The sequence below is a fragment of the Lissotriton vulgaris genome, chromosome 3_1 (genome assembly GCF_964263255.1).
Source record: "Lissotriton vulgaris chromosome 3_1, aLisVul1.2, whole genome shotgun sequence".
Taxonomy (NCBI): domain Eukaryota; kingdom Metazoa; phylum Chordata; class Amphibia; order Caudata; family Salamandridae; genus Lissotriton; species Lissotriton vulgaris.
In genome coordinates this window covers 980,835,541-980,852,783 of record NC_141689.1, presented here as the reverse complement: position 1 = coordinate 980,852,783, position 17,243 = coordinate 980,835,541, and the positions used below count along the sequence as shown (strand labels likewise).

The window sequence follows — 17,243 nt, the reverse complement described above, 5'->3', positions numbered from 1 at the left end:
AAAAAGGTTATCATTGTTCCCATTAAAAACAGAAAACTTTACATTTAAATAAGAAAAAGGGATGAGAGACGTATGTTCTTTCGATTTTATAATACACTCCCAAATACTAGTTATAGCTGTTAACGTGCTCCTTCCTTTTTCAGATGCAGATGAGATTAAACTATTACCAGAAGCTGGCAATAAGATGTTAAAAGATCTCTATCACGACTAGCATTTGCATCATTAGTATTTCGTTTCACTTGTCATCATTCTTGTGTTTCTGGGACAAAACTGGTACATCTGTTCAGTCTCTGGACAACTCTGCTCATGGACTTATTCTGAATATCCATATTTTATCGTAAGGATGATTCTCTAATGGGTGAGATTCGTTAGTGCAGGCTAGTGGGTATTTGGTTGATGAGAAGTTATGGCAGCTTACATATTCTGTGCAATTATGTGGATTGAAGGAAGGAGTGTGACTGTTTGCACATACTGTGTGCTCTTGTGAATAAAGGAAGGATTACTAGCATGCTCAAAGACCTTTTGCACAGAGCGTTGCCTGAAGACTAATGTGAGCATGAATACCCAGCTTGCAGGACCAGTTTACATTCTCAAATATTGATAGTTGCGTTCAACCCAAGCAGATATCTCGAATTGTTGCATGCCTTGAAGCATTTGAGGTGGGACAGGGAGTTCAGACAAGACATGTGCATGCTTTTTAGACTCATTTCAGTGTCTATATCAGGACAATTTGGTAAAGATTGAGTGTGATGATAGCATTGTAATGAGACACCCGGCGATGTGTGTATTTTCACCTGCCAGCCAGGAGCTGTTGTGAACTTCAGCTGCCTTCTGCATGTGATGATTACGGGAGATGGTGGTAGGCTGGCAACACATCGCTTTTGTTGAGATGAAATTTGGAACAATGCCTTCAGGCACACTCTTTGTCAAAGGGTTGCTTCTTTGCAGGCCTGAGGTGTACCTGTCCAAACTGATCTGATCCATCCTTGTGAGCACCAATCCCATTTCCCTGTTGAATTGAAGACTTAAAAAATATATATCAAAACTAGACAAACAACAATCTGGTTGCACTGACCTGTGGGGAGAGGAATTAAGGTACATGCAGGGACTGGACAAAAGTGATGCCTATCTCAAAGCCCATACTGTTCAACATGTCAAGAAGAAGTCTTGCCTACATGAATGCAGCAACATTCTCTGTATTCCCCGCCAATTCCTATCCCCAAATCTTTGGGTGGGCAGATAAGCTCCAGGGAGTCAGAAAGAGGTCCAAATATCTTTGACTATATGTCACGCTAGATGCTAAAGTTACAGAGGAGCTCAACATCCATCCTTTAATGGATAGCATGATCTCAGACGTTAAGACGTGGTTAATGCTCCCCCTGTCACTACTGGGTCGATCGCTATTTTTTAAATGGTGTGTCTGCCACAATTTCTATACAAGCTGCAGATCTACCCTCATGAGTTACTGCTTTCCTTCTTCCACAAGATAAATTTCATGCTACACAGCTTTCTGTGGAATCCAGCATTGCTCCACGTAGCCCTATGTAAATAATTTAAATCCAAATATCTAAGTGGAATTGCAATGGCCAATGTAGAATCATATTATAGTGCGTCACATCTCTTGATTATTTTTTTTATTTTTTATTTTTTAACTTTTTGGAAGACCTTTATTTATATCATGTGTACATGAAGACCAGCCAAAATCTCAAATAATTGACAATACAGTACAGAATTATACGTCAGTGTACACAGGATCAATTACAGGCTGACTGCAGTCAAGTTTTAGCTTTTGTTCTTACGGATAAGTGACGACAGGACAGATCAATCAGTACGTCAGTTCCAACATCTGAGGATCAGAAAGGTAGCATACAGTTCGGTCATAACACCACCCTCAGAAATACCCTCGTAGAAGGAAACATCTAAGCAAGCAGAGGTACACATCGCCAAAACTGCAACAAAATAGATTCTATCCATTAATAAACTCAGAGGAAAAAAGGAAAAAAAGAAAAAAGAACAGTAGGCCCATAGAACAAAAAGGTAAAAACACAAACCCCTCCAACCCCCCACCCTGCACCCCTGCAGCTGGCTACGGCCTTCCCCCCCCCCCCTAGCAGTGTGCCTGTCGCCCCAAAAAAGAGAGTCCCGAAGTTTAGAAGAGAAGAAAAAGATCCTAAACTAAAACTACAATGGAAGTAGTATAAAACGGAGGGGAGCCCTCACCAGTCCCCCGGCCCCTCCCCCCGCAGCACCAGTACCAGCACTAAATGTAAGGTCAATAAGAAAACAATACCAGCGAACCAAGTATAAATCGCACAGTCAGTACACTCCACCAACAAGAAACCCACCTCACATCCCTCCCGGTCAGCAACAAAGAAACCATCAGCCAATTACAAGCTGCATTCACCCCTGTCCCGTCCTATTTCGGCTAACCTTGTGCACCAAAGTGTCCCATACGGGCGAGACCAATAGTCCAAAAACACCAATGTTAGTCAACGGGGCATCAGTCATGGCCGCCTCAAGGCGCTCCGGGGACTCCGACCAGGACCAAAAGCAAATAGGCAAGGTAGCATACGACAGAGTCGGGCCAAAGAAGGAAGTCACAAAGTCCAACAATGGCAGCAACGGCGACTTCCGGTATGAGGGGAGCAAGGATCGGAGCGGGCGCCTCAAACGCGAGTCCGGCCCAGAGTCCACACTGTGTTCTGGATGTAAAAGTTCCTCAGCAGGGGACGCAACGGGGCAAAGAGTCTCATCAATGTCACTCAGGGCCGCCATCTTATAGTGGAGAGGCAGGAGATGCGGTGTGAAGCTGTGTTCTGCCTGTCCAGGCAGTCTCGGACGCCCCATTCCAAAACCAATCGCATCAAATTTGCTGACTAGATTTCGAGCAGAGTATTTCAATGAACTTCGGAGGTCGGCAATTGCCGACATTAGGTCACCATATCGACAGTCTCTGTTGTGCCTCTCCCCGACAACGTCGATCCGCTCCAGCCGTCCAGAAATCACTCGGGGTGCAGCCCCCTCCCAGCTGGCGATATCCATGCCCGTTGCGATCACCAGCACGGTCCCACTGTCTCAGGCCGGGATACATGCGTAGGGCTATAGTAGCGGCAAAGGAAGTCAGCACCTTGAAAGCAGTTCTTAATGCAAAGTGCCCTGCCGGGTATGGAAGCGAACAATAGGTCGGGAGTTGCCCGCCGATCGCCAGGCTAAGTGCAAGCCGTCACTGTAACTGGGCAAGCCGTGTTAACACAACCGAGTGATGCGCCCAAAATTAGCCGGCACATCACAAGCTTCGCCGCCAGTCCAGCCAAGGCACAGCTCGAGAATCGGCCACTTCCCGGCTGACGTGGTCCGGCCGGCACCCAATCGCCGCAGTCATCTGCTGTTTATCGCTCAGCGGCCGGCCTGGATTCCAACTAGAGGTCCCGGTCTCAAGTCCACAACAGGCCACGGGACGTTTTCGATCGGCGCTACCGCTAGCATGCAGGTAGAGGCTTCAGAGTTTCTCCGCCGGGCGCCGGAGGGAATCGGGTACACAGTCGTGCCGTTTTAATACAGGAGCACTGGCAGGATAGATGCGCAGGAGGAGATGGTCTCAGGAGCCGAGGGACTACTCGACCGTCCCGGTCGCCATCTTGGCTCCTCCCCCATCTCTTGATTATTAATGAATGGTGTGGCAACATCCAGGGTGACCTTGCATGTGTCTCCGAAAAAAGTGCCCTCTGGGGAACCCCGGTTAATTTCTTCCTAAATGGGGGAAGGAGAGACTTGACACTACCACTGTTAAATATGGTAGTTTTCAAATTATGGAAAACCATTCTAACACTGATGGGATGGCAAACATACAGAACAAACACTGCTCTGGGGAGAGTACATACTGTGACAGGTGGCAGCTGTACAGTGTTTTCGGGAATGGAATCTAATGAGGATCGCAACACTGGAAACCTTCTAAACCTTACATGCCAAGTTTGACCTACACTATAGTCCATTTTATCGCTATCTGCAGCTCCAACATGCACTAGCACTCTTTCTGTTGGGGTTGGAGGAACTCAAGGAGTCTAACCCAGTAGATGGCAAACTGCTCATGGCGGAACTCGGTTACCATTAAATGACTAAAGGTTACCAATCCCTGATCTATAATCAGTCTGAAGTCTTTCATGTGCTCCGGTCTCCCTGGGAAGCAGATCTAGGGAACCTCACTGACGAGGAATGAGCCAATGCTAGAGCATCCCCTCATAACTCCACCATAGCAGTAGATTCTAGGTTATCCAACTAAAATACCTCCATAGAGTCTACCTCTACAAAATTAAAGTTGTGGAGGATAGGCATGGTCGCCTCCCCTTCTTACCTTTGCTGCCCTTCTGGAGGGGCGACACATTCTGTTTGGGTATTATGCTGAGGTGGAGACTCCCATTTGACCCTAAGCTCATGCTTCTTCATATAAATGTGGACCTCGGCAGATACAACATGGTACTACTCCGACTGAGAATAATGGTGGCCAAGAGGGATGTGGCTCACCGCTAAACCGATACACTCCTTAACCGGACTATCAGATGAGGACATTATAAACTACAGTGGTTGGATTCCCTGCCCTGTGGACTGTCATACCACTTATGTTTGAGGGACATACCAAATGGGATGTAATTGGTTGGATGGGGAGGTGGTGGGAGGTCGTAGGAGTTGGAGACCAATACTTAAACATTGTTATTTGTTGTTGCTTATTCTTAAAAAGAAAAACTCAGTACCAACTGCAAATGTCTATGTAATTGAGCCTTTCAAAATCTTAAAACATTTTTTTATAAAATAAAAGCTGTCCTCTTGCTCATCACTCAGTGGCACGATGTTGTGCATCTGTGGACTACTTAAAAGCCTTTGATACTGTTGGTAAGGTAAACACTGGATCATATCGCTCTTAATGTGTCGGCCAATTTCACTTGTACACAACATCAGTAAGTTATATTCAAATAACTGGGACAAATCCAGTATCAAAATCGGAGATATCGACCTAGGATATGACTATGGTGCAAGACCATATTGTGTTCTTTGCACACCTGTTATTTCACCTTTATCTTGCACCTAAATAATGACCTGCATGTGTTAGACTTTTTCCTCCAAGGTGTGGTTATATGCCAATGGGAAACATTATGTATGCCAACCACAATCTTTTTGGGGAAAATACGCCTTTTGAGCTATGATGGGTACTAAGCGATATAAATGCACCTGTTCCCTGCAATTCTTTGTCAACCCTTTGTGTTTGTGAACGTCCCTAAACAGTTGGAAAGAATGACAGGAGGTAACGGGTGATCAAGACATTAAGTTCCTCAATGAAACTATGCAAAAACCACAGTTGATGGACAGAATGCAGAACAATGTCATAGATTCACCCCAGTACAGAGATCTGGGCCTAAATCCATCGTTTTTTTGCACTCCACACCACCCCAGTTCAGACATGGCCATATGCAAATCAGTCTGACCCTGTGCCTCATGGGAACAGTCCAGCCCGAACTACCAAGCCATGCCTTCCCTGGACTGGAAACAAGCTTCCCAGGACCGGTTTCTGGCATTCCAGCCATCTTCAGCCCGGCTTGCTTGAATCCAGTGGTGTGGAGAGCATGGGACTCACGTCTGAGCATACCCATCCCACTCGGGGTGACAAATGCAAAAACCACAGTTGATGGACAGAATGCAGAACAATGTCATACATTCACCCCAGTACAGAGATCTGGGCCTAAATCCATCGTTTTTTTGCACTCCACACCACCCAGTTCAGACATGGCCATATGCAAATCAGTCTGACCCTGTGCCTCATGGGAACAGTCCAGCCCGAACTGCCAAGCCATGCCTTCCCTGGACCGGAAACAAGCTTCCGAGGACCGGTTTCTGGCATTCCAGCCGTCTTCAGCCCGGCTTGCTTGAATCCAGTGGTGTGGAGAGCATGGGACTCACGTCTGAGTATACCCATCCCACTCGGGGTGACAAATGCAAAAACCACAGTTGATGGACAGAATGCAGAACAATGTCATACATTAACCCCAGTACAGAGATCTGGGCCTAAATCCATCGTTTTTTTGCACTCTACACCACACCACAGCCATGTTGGGGTGTGGCGATATAAATGCACCTGTTCCCTGCAATTCTTTGTCAACCCTTTGTGTTTGTGAGCGTCCCTGAACTTTTGATGGAATAGAATCTGGTGGTTAATCGACAAGTTAGAATGATAAAAGGATGATTATAACTCATTGCTTCTCGGTAAATCTCTTTGTTTCACATCTCAGGCAATCATATGAAGGAAGATTGCTACACTGTCTCTCTGATAAGACCTTTGATTTGATTACCCTCACTCTTTTTCCTCACCGGTTACCTTCCTCAGATCCATGTGATCTCCGAGTGGACGACTCCTTCCTCAGTCAGTGGAGGTAATCTGCTTGAGAACATAAAAAAATGTATTAATGCAATAAAAGGAATTTGCAGAGATAATCATAGATGGCACCATACCTTAATCTATAAAAAGCATTGGCAAAGCCAGTAGGTTTCACCTATGCCAAATCGATTTGCTTTGTCAATGTTTTTTTACATGTTGCACAGCAGTTGAGCTGCTGTGCAACATGGCTTGAAGTAAAAAATAAAAATAAAAAATAAAACGCCCTATGACGCTGTCAATGCTGGTTGCTTCCTAGCACTTTAATAAAAAATACTTTAGGCCATGTTGCACGGCATGTCCGCTGCTGTGCAGCATGTAAAAAAAAACTTTGCCAAAGCCAATAGATTTCGCATAGGCGGACCTAAATGACTTCAACAATTTGCAGTGAAACATAAATGCAACAAGAATTGGCAAAATACAAAAAGACACATGGAGGTGCAGGAGAGGAGGCGGATTTGAAAAATATAGGTCTATTAACACACAAGGCAATGTTACATATGTTCATCCATTTTAAATGTCTTGAAGACATATGTTACTATGAGAGCAGTGCACCTGGCCAACCTTGGTAAGGCACTAGTATTTGCCAGATGGTTTACTCCACGTGGGACTGTATAACATTAAAACTCATTTGGTGGAGGTCGAGTGATTCCTAGAAGGTTTATTTGGCATTGAATATGTAGGCATTTCCATATCTCTGATTAGTAGGACTTCTACAGTGGTAGACAAATAGTGGTGCCTACTGAAAAATCTTGGACATTGGTTTGGCAATTGGCTAAACCTATGGTTGATATGAGATGATCAATCAACTCGCCGATGGCAGCTGAATGGATCCAAGATGTCAGGAAATGGACCAGTGTTGATGAGCAATTATAGAGGGTGTAAGAGGTCTCTGTGCTGGGTGGTGCATCAGCGACAGGGCTGCCACGTCTGTATCGAGAGGTGTTGCCTTGCGGCTTGGCCAGCAACTGCCAGTTGGGGGAGCCCCGTTGCAGATGAGAGCTTCAATGTTTTCCCCTTTGTGAGTGAAAGGGAGGTTAAGAAGTCAGTAAAATCACCTTTTTCTTGTAGTAACTGGAATCCTCACACAATCCGGGTTCTTGGGTGGTTTAGTCCGCAGTTTCAGCACCATGACTTGGGCTATTGCAGGACAATGGCAATTTGTACTTGCAGATACAGTACAGATTTGTGCTGGTCTGATTAATTGCTTTTTCCTCTATTGGACGATTTTCATAATTTGGCTTATAAAATAGATATAAAAGAAAAACAGCACTAATTCTTTGGAGTATAAGCCATACAGATAGGGAGAGCTCCAGAAAGAGAACTTTCAGTGCAAGACTAAATTGGATTAAATAAAAGTTAAAGTTACCAGATGATCACGTCAATGGAAAGCGACCATATTTTACTTTTCTTTTTACCCACAAACTTTTTGCAATTTTGAACATTTGTCTAATTGGTTCAGTTGAGGTGAACCAGAACTACAGCTCCCAAAATACAAGTTTTTGAATTTACACTCGAGCAATACTGTATGGTGTCAATGATGACCTCAAGTCATCAAGCAAAATAAATTGTTCCAAGTGGCTGAGGTTACTTTCCGCATAAAACAATGTTTGCCAATGTAGACTGAAGTGACATCATGTAAGACAAACCGTCTCAAAATTAGCATGACCCTTGTGATGCTTGCTTGGGTACTGTGTCTGATTGAGGCAGCTATTTGTACCACACAGCTGGGGAAATATTTGCGGATTATATTGTCTTGCTTGGGAAGAAAAATCAACAATTTGAGGAGGGGGCAGTGAGGACATACAGCGGCACTGGGTTGCGAAACAAACACAAGGGACATGTGGGAACCAACAGTGGGAGGGGGCATAAATACAAAAAGACACAGAGATTCGGGCAAGGAGAAGGGAACAGAGAGAACAGACGGCAGAAGAGGGGTAGGAAATAAACATGAGGTGGGAGGTTGTTGGGGTCACTAGCAGTGGTCAGTGGGAGTAGGTGGGGTGGCGAAAGCAAAACAAGGGAGGGGGACATGACTGCACTCTCAAAGAGGGTATGTCCAAAATAAATAAAAAGTTGAAGTTGGAGAGCAAAGTTCGCTAATAGAGTGGCTGCTATCTTTCTTGGCCTTTTTAGGTCTTGCCTGGTGAAAGCAGCGCCTGCGGTGCTCAGGCTATTGCGAGTACCTTTTGGAATCAATTCTGCCGAGGGCTTTCATGCACGCGTCTGCATGTACAAACATGGCTGCTCTCTCCATTTTTCCATAGCCAACAGCATGCGCATGTCCGTAGGGACTGTGAACAGTCCGACGCCATTTTGTTGCCACAGCAACGAAAATGCCGATTTGCGTGTGCTTTTAATTAGCTTGGGCTTCCCGCAATCGCTTTTCGCGATAGCTTTCACTTTCACAGCCGCTTGTTTGAGCATGTAACCGCCTACCTCTACTCCTATAGAAGACGTCTCTGGGTGGGATAATAGCCCTGTTTAACGTGATACCCGAGAGAGCGACTAAAATCTCCCAAAAACAGTCACCAGCAGAAGGAGGCTGTTCTTCCTTTCTCGCTCTTCTTGTGCGGCCTGACATTGTTTCTCCCGCCTGAAGGTATTTATCAGCCGCTCCCTTCCTGCTCTGCGCGCCGCTTCCTGAAGAGGGGAGAGTGGATTGTAGTGTCTGAGAGCCTCGGGGCTAGGGGCACCGCACCTGCAGTACCCACCCAACATGCGCTTACACATAATATGGCTTGACTCAAAGAAACCCGTCGTGATGGAATGGACATCGCAAGAGGAAAAAAACGAGAAACCCCGAAAATCAACGTTTTTCCTGAACTTTCTTTTTTGTTTGAATGTATGGGGCAGAAGGTGAGTCTCCAAAGGAGGGGTCATGGTGGACCATAGCCTCTGTATTGCTAAGTGTAACCTGTTGTATAGGAGAAATTGATCCACATGCAAATTGAATGTACCCATAGGTTCCTCAAAAGGGAGCCATAGCTCACCTAAAGAAGTGATGTGGTCTTCATCGCAGGTCTGAAGAGTCCCTGTGCTAAATGGACCTGTAGGTGTCGGAAGTCCGAGGAGGAAGATGGCCGGACCATATGGGATAGCTTGTTTAATGATTATGAGGATTCAGGTATAGTAGAGTAAGGCGACTCTAAGCAATTTGGCCCTTGTCCGAAGGCGTTGGGTCTTGATCAGCACTAGGGTGTTGAGCACATGTAGTCTCAACACGGGCGATGTGGAGGCAGTCTCCTCTAGGGATGAGTCTCCAGCCCATCTACTCAGCCATTTAGCCATTTAAGCTGCGCTGCCAGGTAAAAACGCTAAAAATAGTGGATTGTTAAGAGGCGGATCTTCGCCAGGGCCACCCTCCATCATCCCGAGTGCCATGTTAGTTCACTTAGCTAAGTATCCAGGCCTTAGAAGAATGAAGGAGGAGGCACCAAGGGAAGGTTAGAAAAGTAACATAGCAGGCGCTGGACGGCAGTCATCTTGGAAAGGGTAATGTGCCATATTGGGACCTTGGGAAGGGTCTTTCAAAACTAAATTTACACAGAAATAGAGGTCACTGCCCTGGTAAAGTTGCCATCTATAAGTTCCGAATCGTCATGGTACACGCTAATGGTAAGGTATTTACATGCTATTTGGAAAAAATATTAAGCTTTTAATTTCGAGACCCAGAAATATCAGAAAGAATTATCGTGATATAAAAGTATTGTGATGCAAAAATATTGTTGTCAAGTATGTCGTTTTTTTAGTTAAGTAATATCGTTGTTAAGAATATCATTGTTTTTACTGGGGAGACGCAGGACAGTCACCACCTCCGCCAGGCTCCGTCTGGTCCAACTATACTACTTACATGCTACCTTCTTAATGCCCACACGCCTCTTCTGTGCAGGTATAAAACCAAATGCATCATGTGCACGATGCACTCATGACCCAGCGGACTACTTCCACATGGTATGGGCCTGCCCGGTCATCACGCGATATTGGGATTCCATAGAAAAGGAACTCACAGAGGTCCTGGGCTGGGAGGTCCTGCACAACCCCTTAAATATACTCCTGCGAATCACGGATGGCCTGGATGGCTCCCGGGCTGACAAACAACTCCTTACCACTGCCATAATGGTAGCCAAGTGAGACATCGCGGATAGCGGGATAGACCCGAACTCCCCCGGCATTTCGAAATGGCACTGAGGTGTAGACTGGTGCGCAGCACAAGAGAAACTGCTTTTGTAGGCCAGAGGGTGCCCAGCTAAATATCGAAATGTCTAGGGCAAATAGATTAAGCATGTCTCCCTGTAAATGTCTAAACCATATAAGTCCTGCAAGACTGTGTAATGCAACCTGTCTCCCTGTGCATGTAAATGGTACTATTAGATGAATGTTGCGATATATTGCACTTGACCGCTGCTTGTAGTTTTTGTTTAAAAACAATAAAATTGTTTATCAAAAAAAGAATATGCTTGTTTTGAATGTAGTTTTCAACGAAATAATCAAAAATATCGTTTTGATTATTTTCATGTGTTTAGTGCATATATTCATTTTATGTGTTATCATTGTTTGTATAATTCTTTTTTTAAATATATTTTTTTTAAAGTCATTTCGATTTTATTTTTGATTCCTAATAGTAATTTATAGTGTTGTTGCGGATTTGTAGGGGGATAGGTTGGGAAGTTAATTACATAATAATAATTTTTAAGTAAGTATGTGATTGATATTAATTCTATACATTATGGTATACTGATTAATTTTAGTTTTAATTTAGGTGCAGTTTGCTAGGTTTATGGGAATATAGGATGGGAAGTGAATTAAGTAGTACATCTAATTAGTTAATTGGTACTAATATTTTAAGTGATTAATAATTATGTATATTGTGAAATGATTACATGGTTTAGTTGTATTATTGTAGGTGTATAGGTTGGAAAGTGTATTAAGTAATAATTAACAATTACATAATTATTAATTATTTAATTGAGTATTAATTATTTAAATTGTTTTATACTTATTTGTTTTTGTTATAGTTTAGGTGTGGGCTCTAGGTTTGTAGGGGTGTATAGGGTGGGAAGTTAAGTAATAAATAATTTTTAAAATTGATAATTATTCATTTGTTTATTAATTATGCCAATTGTTAAAACATTTATTTTTAATGTACATTTATATGGTTTATATTAAGAGTTTTATATATTTTTGCTATAAAATATTAGGGTTATGCAAATATGTAATGTGTTTGACATGACCTACTTTCCCTATTGTTGCACAGACTGGAGTGGGAATAGTAAATTTAACGATTCCGAAGTCCAACATTTTCCCTACTGATGCACAGACTGAAGCGGGAATGGTAAATCTAACCTTTCTGAAGTCCAACACTTTTCCTACTGTCCCACAGACTATAGTAGGAATAGTAAATACCCCCCCCCACCCCCCACCCTCCCTCCCTGAATTCCACTCTTTCTCATTTGTTGCACAGATTGGAGTGTGAATAGTACATTTTAGTCTTTCAAACTCAAATGCATTCTCTACTTATGCAAAGTCTGGAGTGGAAATAGTAAAACCACTGTGATTGAAAAAACATAGGTTTCAGGAAAGTTATAATTAGTTGGAGATTTCACTCGAACAAACCAAAGAAATTCCTCCCGTTATAGTTAGTAGACCTAACTATAACTTGCGCCCCCGCAATGCACTGTTGCTGACGTCACATATTACAAACCTATGGTTTTTTCAGTGAATTTGTAAGGTTTTTTAAATGCTAATTTCTAACTATAACGTCCCTGAAACCTATGGTCTTTTTCAGTAAATTTCAAAGGTTTTTTAAATGAAAATTTCTAACTATAGTGTCCCTGAAACCTATGGTTTTTTCATTCAATGAAAGGTTTTTTAAATGCTAATTTCTAACTATGCCTACAAAGGTAGGACATGTGAAGAAAGAGGAAGAAAAGCGCAGAAAGAAGCAAGACAAATGCAGAAAGAGGCAACAGAAGTCCAGAAAGACGAAGAAGAAGAAGAGATGTGCAGAAAGAACCAACAGAGGAGGAGAAAGTCCTCCTGTGCCCCCAAATTTTTACTTATTGGTGCTGGTGGTAACTGACTCTGACTAACCAGGCCTAGAGCCAGTGCTATGCTAAAAGACACTTAGAATACAGTGAAAACACCTACATGCACTAGGGAACACTATGCTTTGGGCTGGGGGCCAACTAGCCCACCAGGTACCTCCAGTAAGTGCCACAGAGCTGCGTTGCAGAGATGTGGTCCGAGGCCACGCCCCTTTGAACACCTCTCTGCAACACAGCTCTGTGGCGCTTACTGGAGGTACCTGGTGGGCTAGTTGGACCCCAGGGACCCTCAGAATTCAAGAGGAATTAATCCCCCAACTGAAAACACGCCACAGGGTGCATTTGCACACTTTGTCACATAAGGCCGTGCCCCCTCCCTTCACCACTGTGCAAATGCACCCTGTGGCGTGTTTTAAGTTATGGGATTACGTCCCCTTGAATCCTGAGGGTCCCTGGGGCCAACTAGCCCACCAGGTACCTCCAGTAAGCGCCACAGGGCTGGGTTGCAGAGAGGTAGTCCGAGGCAATGCCCCTTTTTACACCTCTCTACAATGCAGCGGTGTGACGCTTACTAGAGGTACCTGGTGGGCTAGTTGGCCCCCAGGGACCCTCAGGATTCAACTTAATCCCCTCACTTAAAACGCGCCACAGGGCGTGTTTGCACAGGGGTGCAGAGAGGGGGTGGGCCTGATTTGGCAAGTGTGCAAATGCACCCTTTGGCGCGTTTAAGTTAGGGGATTAAGTCCCCTTTAATCCTTAGGGTCCCTGGGGGCCAACTAGCCCACCAGGAACCTGCAAAGCCCCATGTTCATGTAAATGGCATAGTTTCCTTCTAGGCCTAACTGAGCTAGAGAACAATGTGTCAGTAGGACTACAAAAGTCCTTACGTAGCGGAGAAGATTGTCGGCATACAAGTAAACAACCTGGCTTCCATTTGAGAGCGGGATTCTCCAATCTACTCCTCTCGCTTATGAACAGCGTGCAAGGGGAGTTCATAGCAAATGCAAGAAGTAACCGGAACAGGAGACATCCCTGACTGGTTCCTTGGGCTGTTTTGAATGATGAGGAGCTCTATTTGCCTATACAGATATGGGCTACCGGCCGCGTATAAAGGAGCTTAACGTACCCAATGAGGCGCTGTACAATACCGGTTAGATGCAGTATCTCAAATAGATATTCCCATCTGACTGTATTTCTTTTTTTTATAAATCTTTTTATTAAACAATCTCGGCATGCTCATATGACAGTATTGAACATTTTTCAAGGTTCCTTCTTAACACCACTGCCCTAGGCCAGGCCAGGTGGTGGGGACAGTGTGGAAGGGGAGGGAGGATGCACAAGCAAGTATTTTACAGAGAATTTTATCATTGGAACCGGAAGGGCCTCTCTGAGAGACTGCAGAAGGACACCCTTAATCGGTGATGTTGAAAAGAGTTCTGCTAGTTTAGGAGCCAGGAGGCCTCCGTAATCCCTGCAGAAGTCGATGGTGAGACAGTCAGTCCCCCGGGCGTGTTAGCTGTAGCGAGGTGATCTACTGCTGTATTGAAATCCTGGGCAAACTAGGCTCATCTCTCTCATCGCAGTTTTTGGGTGGAGATTCGAGGGAACAGTGTTTTGGATGATCTGGTGGGAACAGTCGACATCATATTTACCATAGAGGCTGATATAAAATCCTGGATGACTCTGGGTATTTCTTTTTGAGCTTAAAAAAGCACCCCTTCAGGTTCTTTTACTCGATTATTGGAGACTGCAAGGACTTATGATTGACCAACCAGGCCATTAGCTCCCATGCTCTATCCTCATTCCAGTATGTACTTGGACAGTATAAAGTTTATATTCAAAGTGCCAAACTCTCTCCTAGAGATCCACCTCACTGGTAGAAGGACCAGTGATAGATTGCTGCTCCAAAATTGTAACAGTCTTAAGCCTCAAATAGCTTGTTCTGTGTTTGTTTAGGTAGACAGACATCCTCGCGAAAGAGCCTGATGAAATTGATTTGTGTATTTTGGGAGTCTTTTAATCAAATTGATATCGGGTTTTAATAGTCTACATTGTAAATATGGATTTAGAAAGTATTGCTTGAGATTGTTGCTCGGTCCTTTTAAACATTTTAAATTATTTTACTTATTTGTTGCTACTACGGTGATTCCAGAGCATATACCACAATTTTTGAAATATTGACCCTACCAAGAATTAGTCTTCATCTCTTAGGACTTAATGTGCTCCATATTGAATATGGTTTGAACTGTGTAATACAGACCAATTCAAAGACAGTAGATATCAGCACACACAATCTCATATATCCTCCCAGTGTCTGACACAATTGCACAACACCAATATGCTGCCTACATAGGTCGTACTGTACACATTCACTATATATATATACACAGCAGCAGATAATGCTTAAGCATATTACATCTTCCTCCTTTTTTCTTCAAATACAATCCTTGTTGCAGCGGCAAGCCAGAATAAGAGGAGAACTCTGGTTCTCGCACAAAGCATTCAGACCATATTCTTTTAGGCAATGAAACGGACCCACTTGCATTCTAAGTACCCCATTGGAATAGAGTCTGCCCTTCCAAAAATCTATTGTGGCTCATTGGAAGGGGTAAGAGGCCCATGTAAAGGCAACTACAATGCGAATAGTACAATAACAAACTACACAGCTCTACCAGGGAGAAGCAATAAGCAGCCTCAACAACTTGGAGTAAAGGTATAAATGTCCTCTATCCCACTGCTATTCTTGTTCTACCACCAACTATTTTGAATTGTGGCGTCGACCTGTTGACGCTTGTCATGCATGTTGACGGGATATCCCTTTTGGATGAACCTTGTCTTCAGTAGCATTGAGTACTTCACTGGTGAGCAACCTGTCAGAAATGTTGAAATGAGCAGGGTTTGGGACAGGACTACTGTGACAGGAACTTTGGTTCTTCCATCCTTCTTTCTTGCCCCTACGCTCGCCAAAATGTAGAGGACCAGAAGGCACTGGGCAATGGAACATATTCAAAACCACGTCTTACAAACAAGGTTATGATTATTGATAGCTTATATTGTGAGACTGCAATAGGACATGACAGAGCTATACACAATACAACAATAATTAACATATTGCACAATGTGGACTGGTCTGGTTTGGAATCTCTTGAGTATTATGTCAGATGATAGTCAGATGGGAATTGGCTGACCAGCTGATGTGCCGTGTCCTTGGAAAATCTCCACTGTTATCCTTATATTTATCACTAGTTTATACATATAACTACCTCAATATACATCACAAAATTGTAAGATTAGAGTGCACAGTGGTAGTTTTGTATAGCTCTGTGTATAGTTTACCCACCCACCCTGTTATTTCTGTCTTTCTGCAGGTAAACTTGATCTGAAGATACCGTGGAAAAACCTTTATACCCAGCCGGTTGAAGCTGTTCTAGACGGAGTATATTTGCTTATTGTTCCTGTCGCCAGTAAGTGACTAAGAAACAACCACATTATAGTTTTTCATTTTTGATGCTCTCAGACCTCATCGCACCCGTGAGCTAATTTTGATTGTTATTAAGTATTTTCATAGCCCCAAAGCTGCCATTTGTAAGACATCATAGTGCTTTTCTAAGGGCCCAGGGTGATTTCTCCGATACAGTTCTGACGCTTCCATAACAGGCTAGAGTCTGACTGGACTTGGCATAAAACCCTAGAGGGGCACTGCATGTTTCTCTGAGGGAGGCTTTTTCATGCCCTCTTTCTGCACCCATGTTCTCTCCTCTCCTTTTCATGTTCAAGTACCTAACCACTGCTGCCCACCACCTGCAATATCTATAGATGTTTCAGTGAAACAGTTCAGATCAACAAGCACAACATGCTATCTAGTCAGAGTGACATACCGAAAGCCATTTTCTATGTTACAACTTGGGCTGAGGGCGACTGTGTGTATCTTTGCCCTGAAAGAAACTTAAATTGTTTCAGTCCCTAATAAAAGGAGCATCAGGGACTACTTTGTAAGAGATGTGCACATATACAAGAAAGTCGCTCAAGAAGAAATCAAGACTATACGGTTATCTTCACTTACATCCCCATTTGATTAACAAGCAGTGGCAATATGTTTATCTCACACCCTTGGCATTTCTTTTCTGTACCCAGTATATTACTCCTGTGTAGACAAGCTCTTGCACTTGTAATTTCACTTGCATGTGGATCAAAAGTTGGAGATTTGCATCTCTTTTATAAACGAAACCCTTAAGTGTGTGTGCTTGGGTGAAATTTAAATTTAATTACTCTTGCAACATGAAATTCCCGAAATTACACCACTTTGGGTAACTACACCATTGTTCACTGTAAAATTATAGCGTGTGAACAAGGGGAACAACCAGATCCAGAAACAGCTGGTGGTTACTGTACTTTAGTTTTTTTTGCTTTTTGTAGCACAAATTGCATTCTTGCGTCAAAAATATTAAAGCACGGACACGTTTCACCTTAAAAGATAGTGCTAAATGACAGATTTACATTGTACATAATTACTCATCATTTTGTGTACTTTTACGAAAACGTTCCATGATAACGCAAAAGCAAATGATGCAAATTTTTCCCTACTTGAGTACTTGTAATTATCTAGCTGTGGAAGGTGTTGCTTGACGCTCAGCAAAGGTAAACCTAAAGGGGGATTATCTTGGGAGTTAGTAGTGAAGATTACATTTCACCAGTTTCCTTCTATCTCTGTGGACCTCCTATAAATATCTTTGGCAGAGAGGACTTCGGGTTCTTTGTGAATACAGTCAATGTGA

The 17,243-nt window shown here is 43.4% G+C and overlaps 1 protein-coding gene across 4 annotated transcripts in view; it reads left to right on the top strand.

The window, feature by feature from the left end:
- VPS13A (vacuolar protein sorting 13 homolog A) overlaps positions 1-17,243 on the top strand; it is a 2,146,181-nt gene that overhangs the window by 112,443 nt on the left and 2,016,495 nt on the right. For all 4 annotated transcript variants that reach the window (XM_086961343.1, XM_086961342.1, XM_086961345.1 and 1 more), the window contains exon 4: positions 15,837-15,932. In XM_086961343.1, the coding sequence (XP_086817469.1) occupies positions 15,837-15,932 (96 nt within the window). The remainder of the gene's footprint in view (positions 1-15,836; positions 15,933-17,243) is intronic.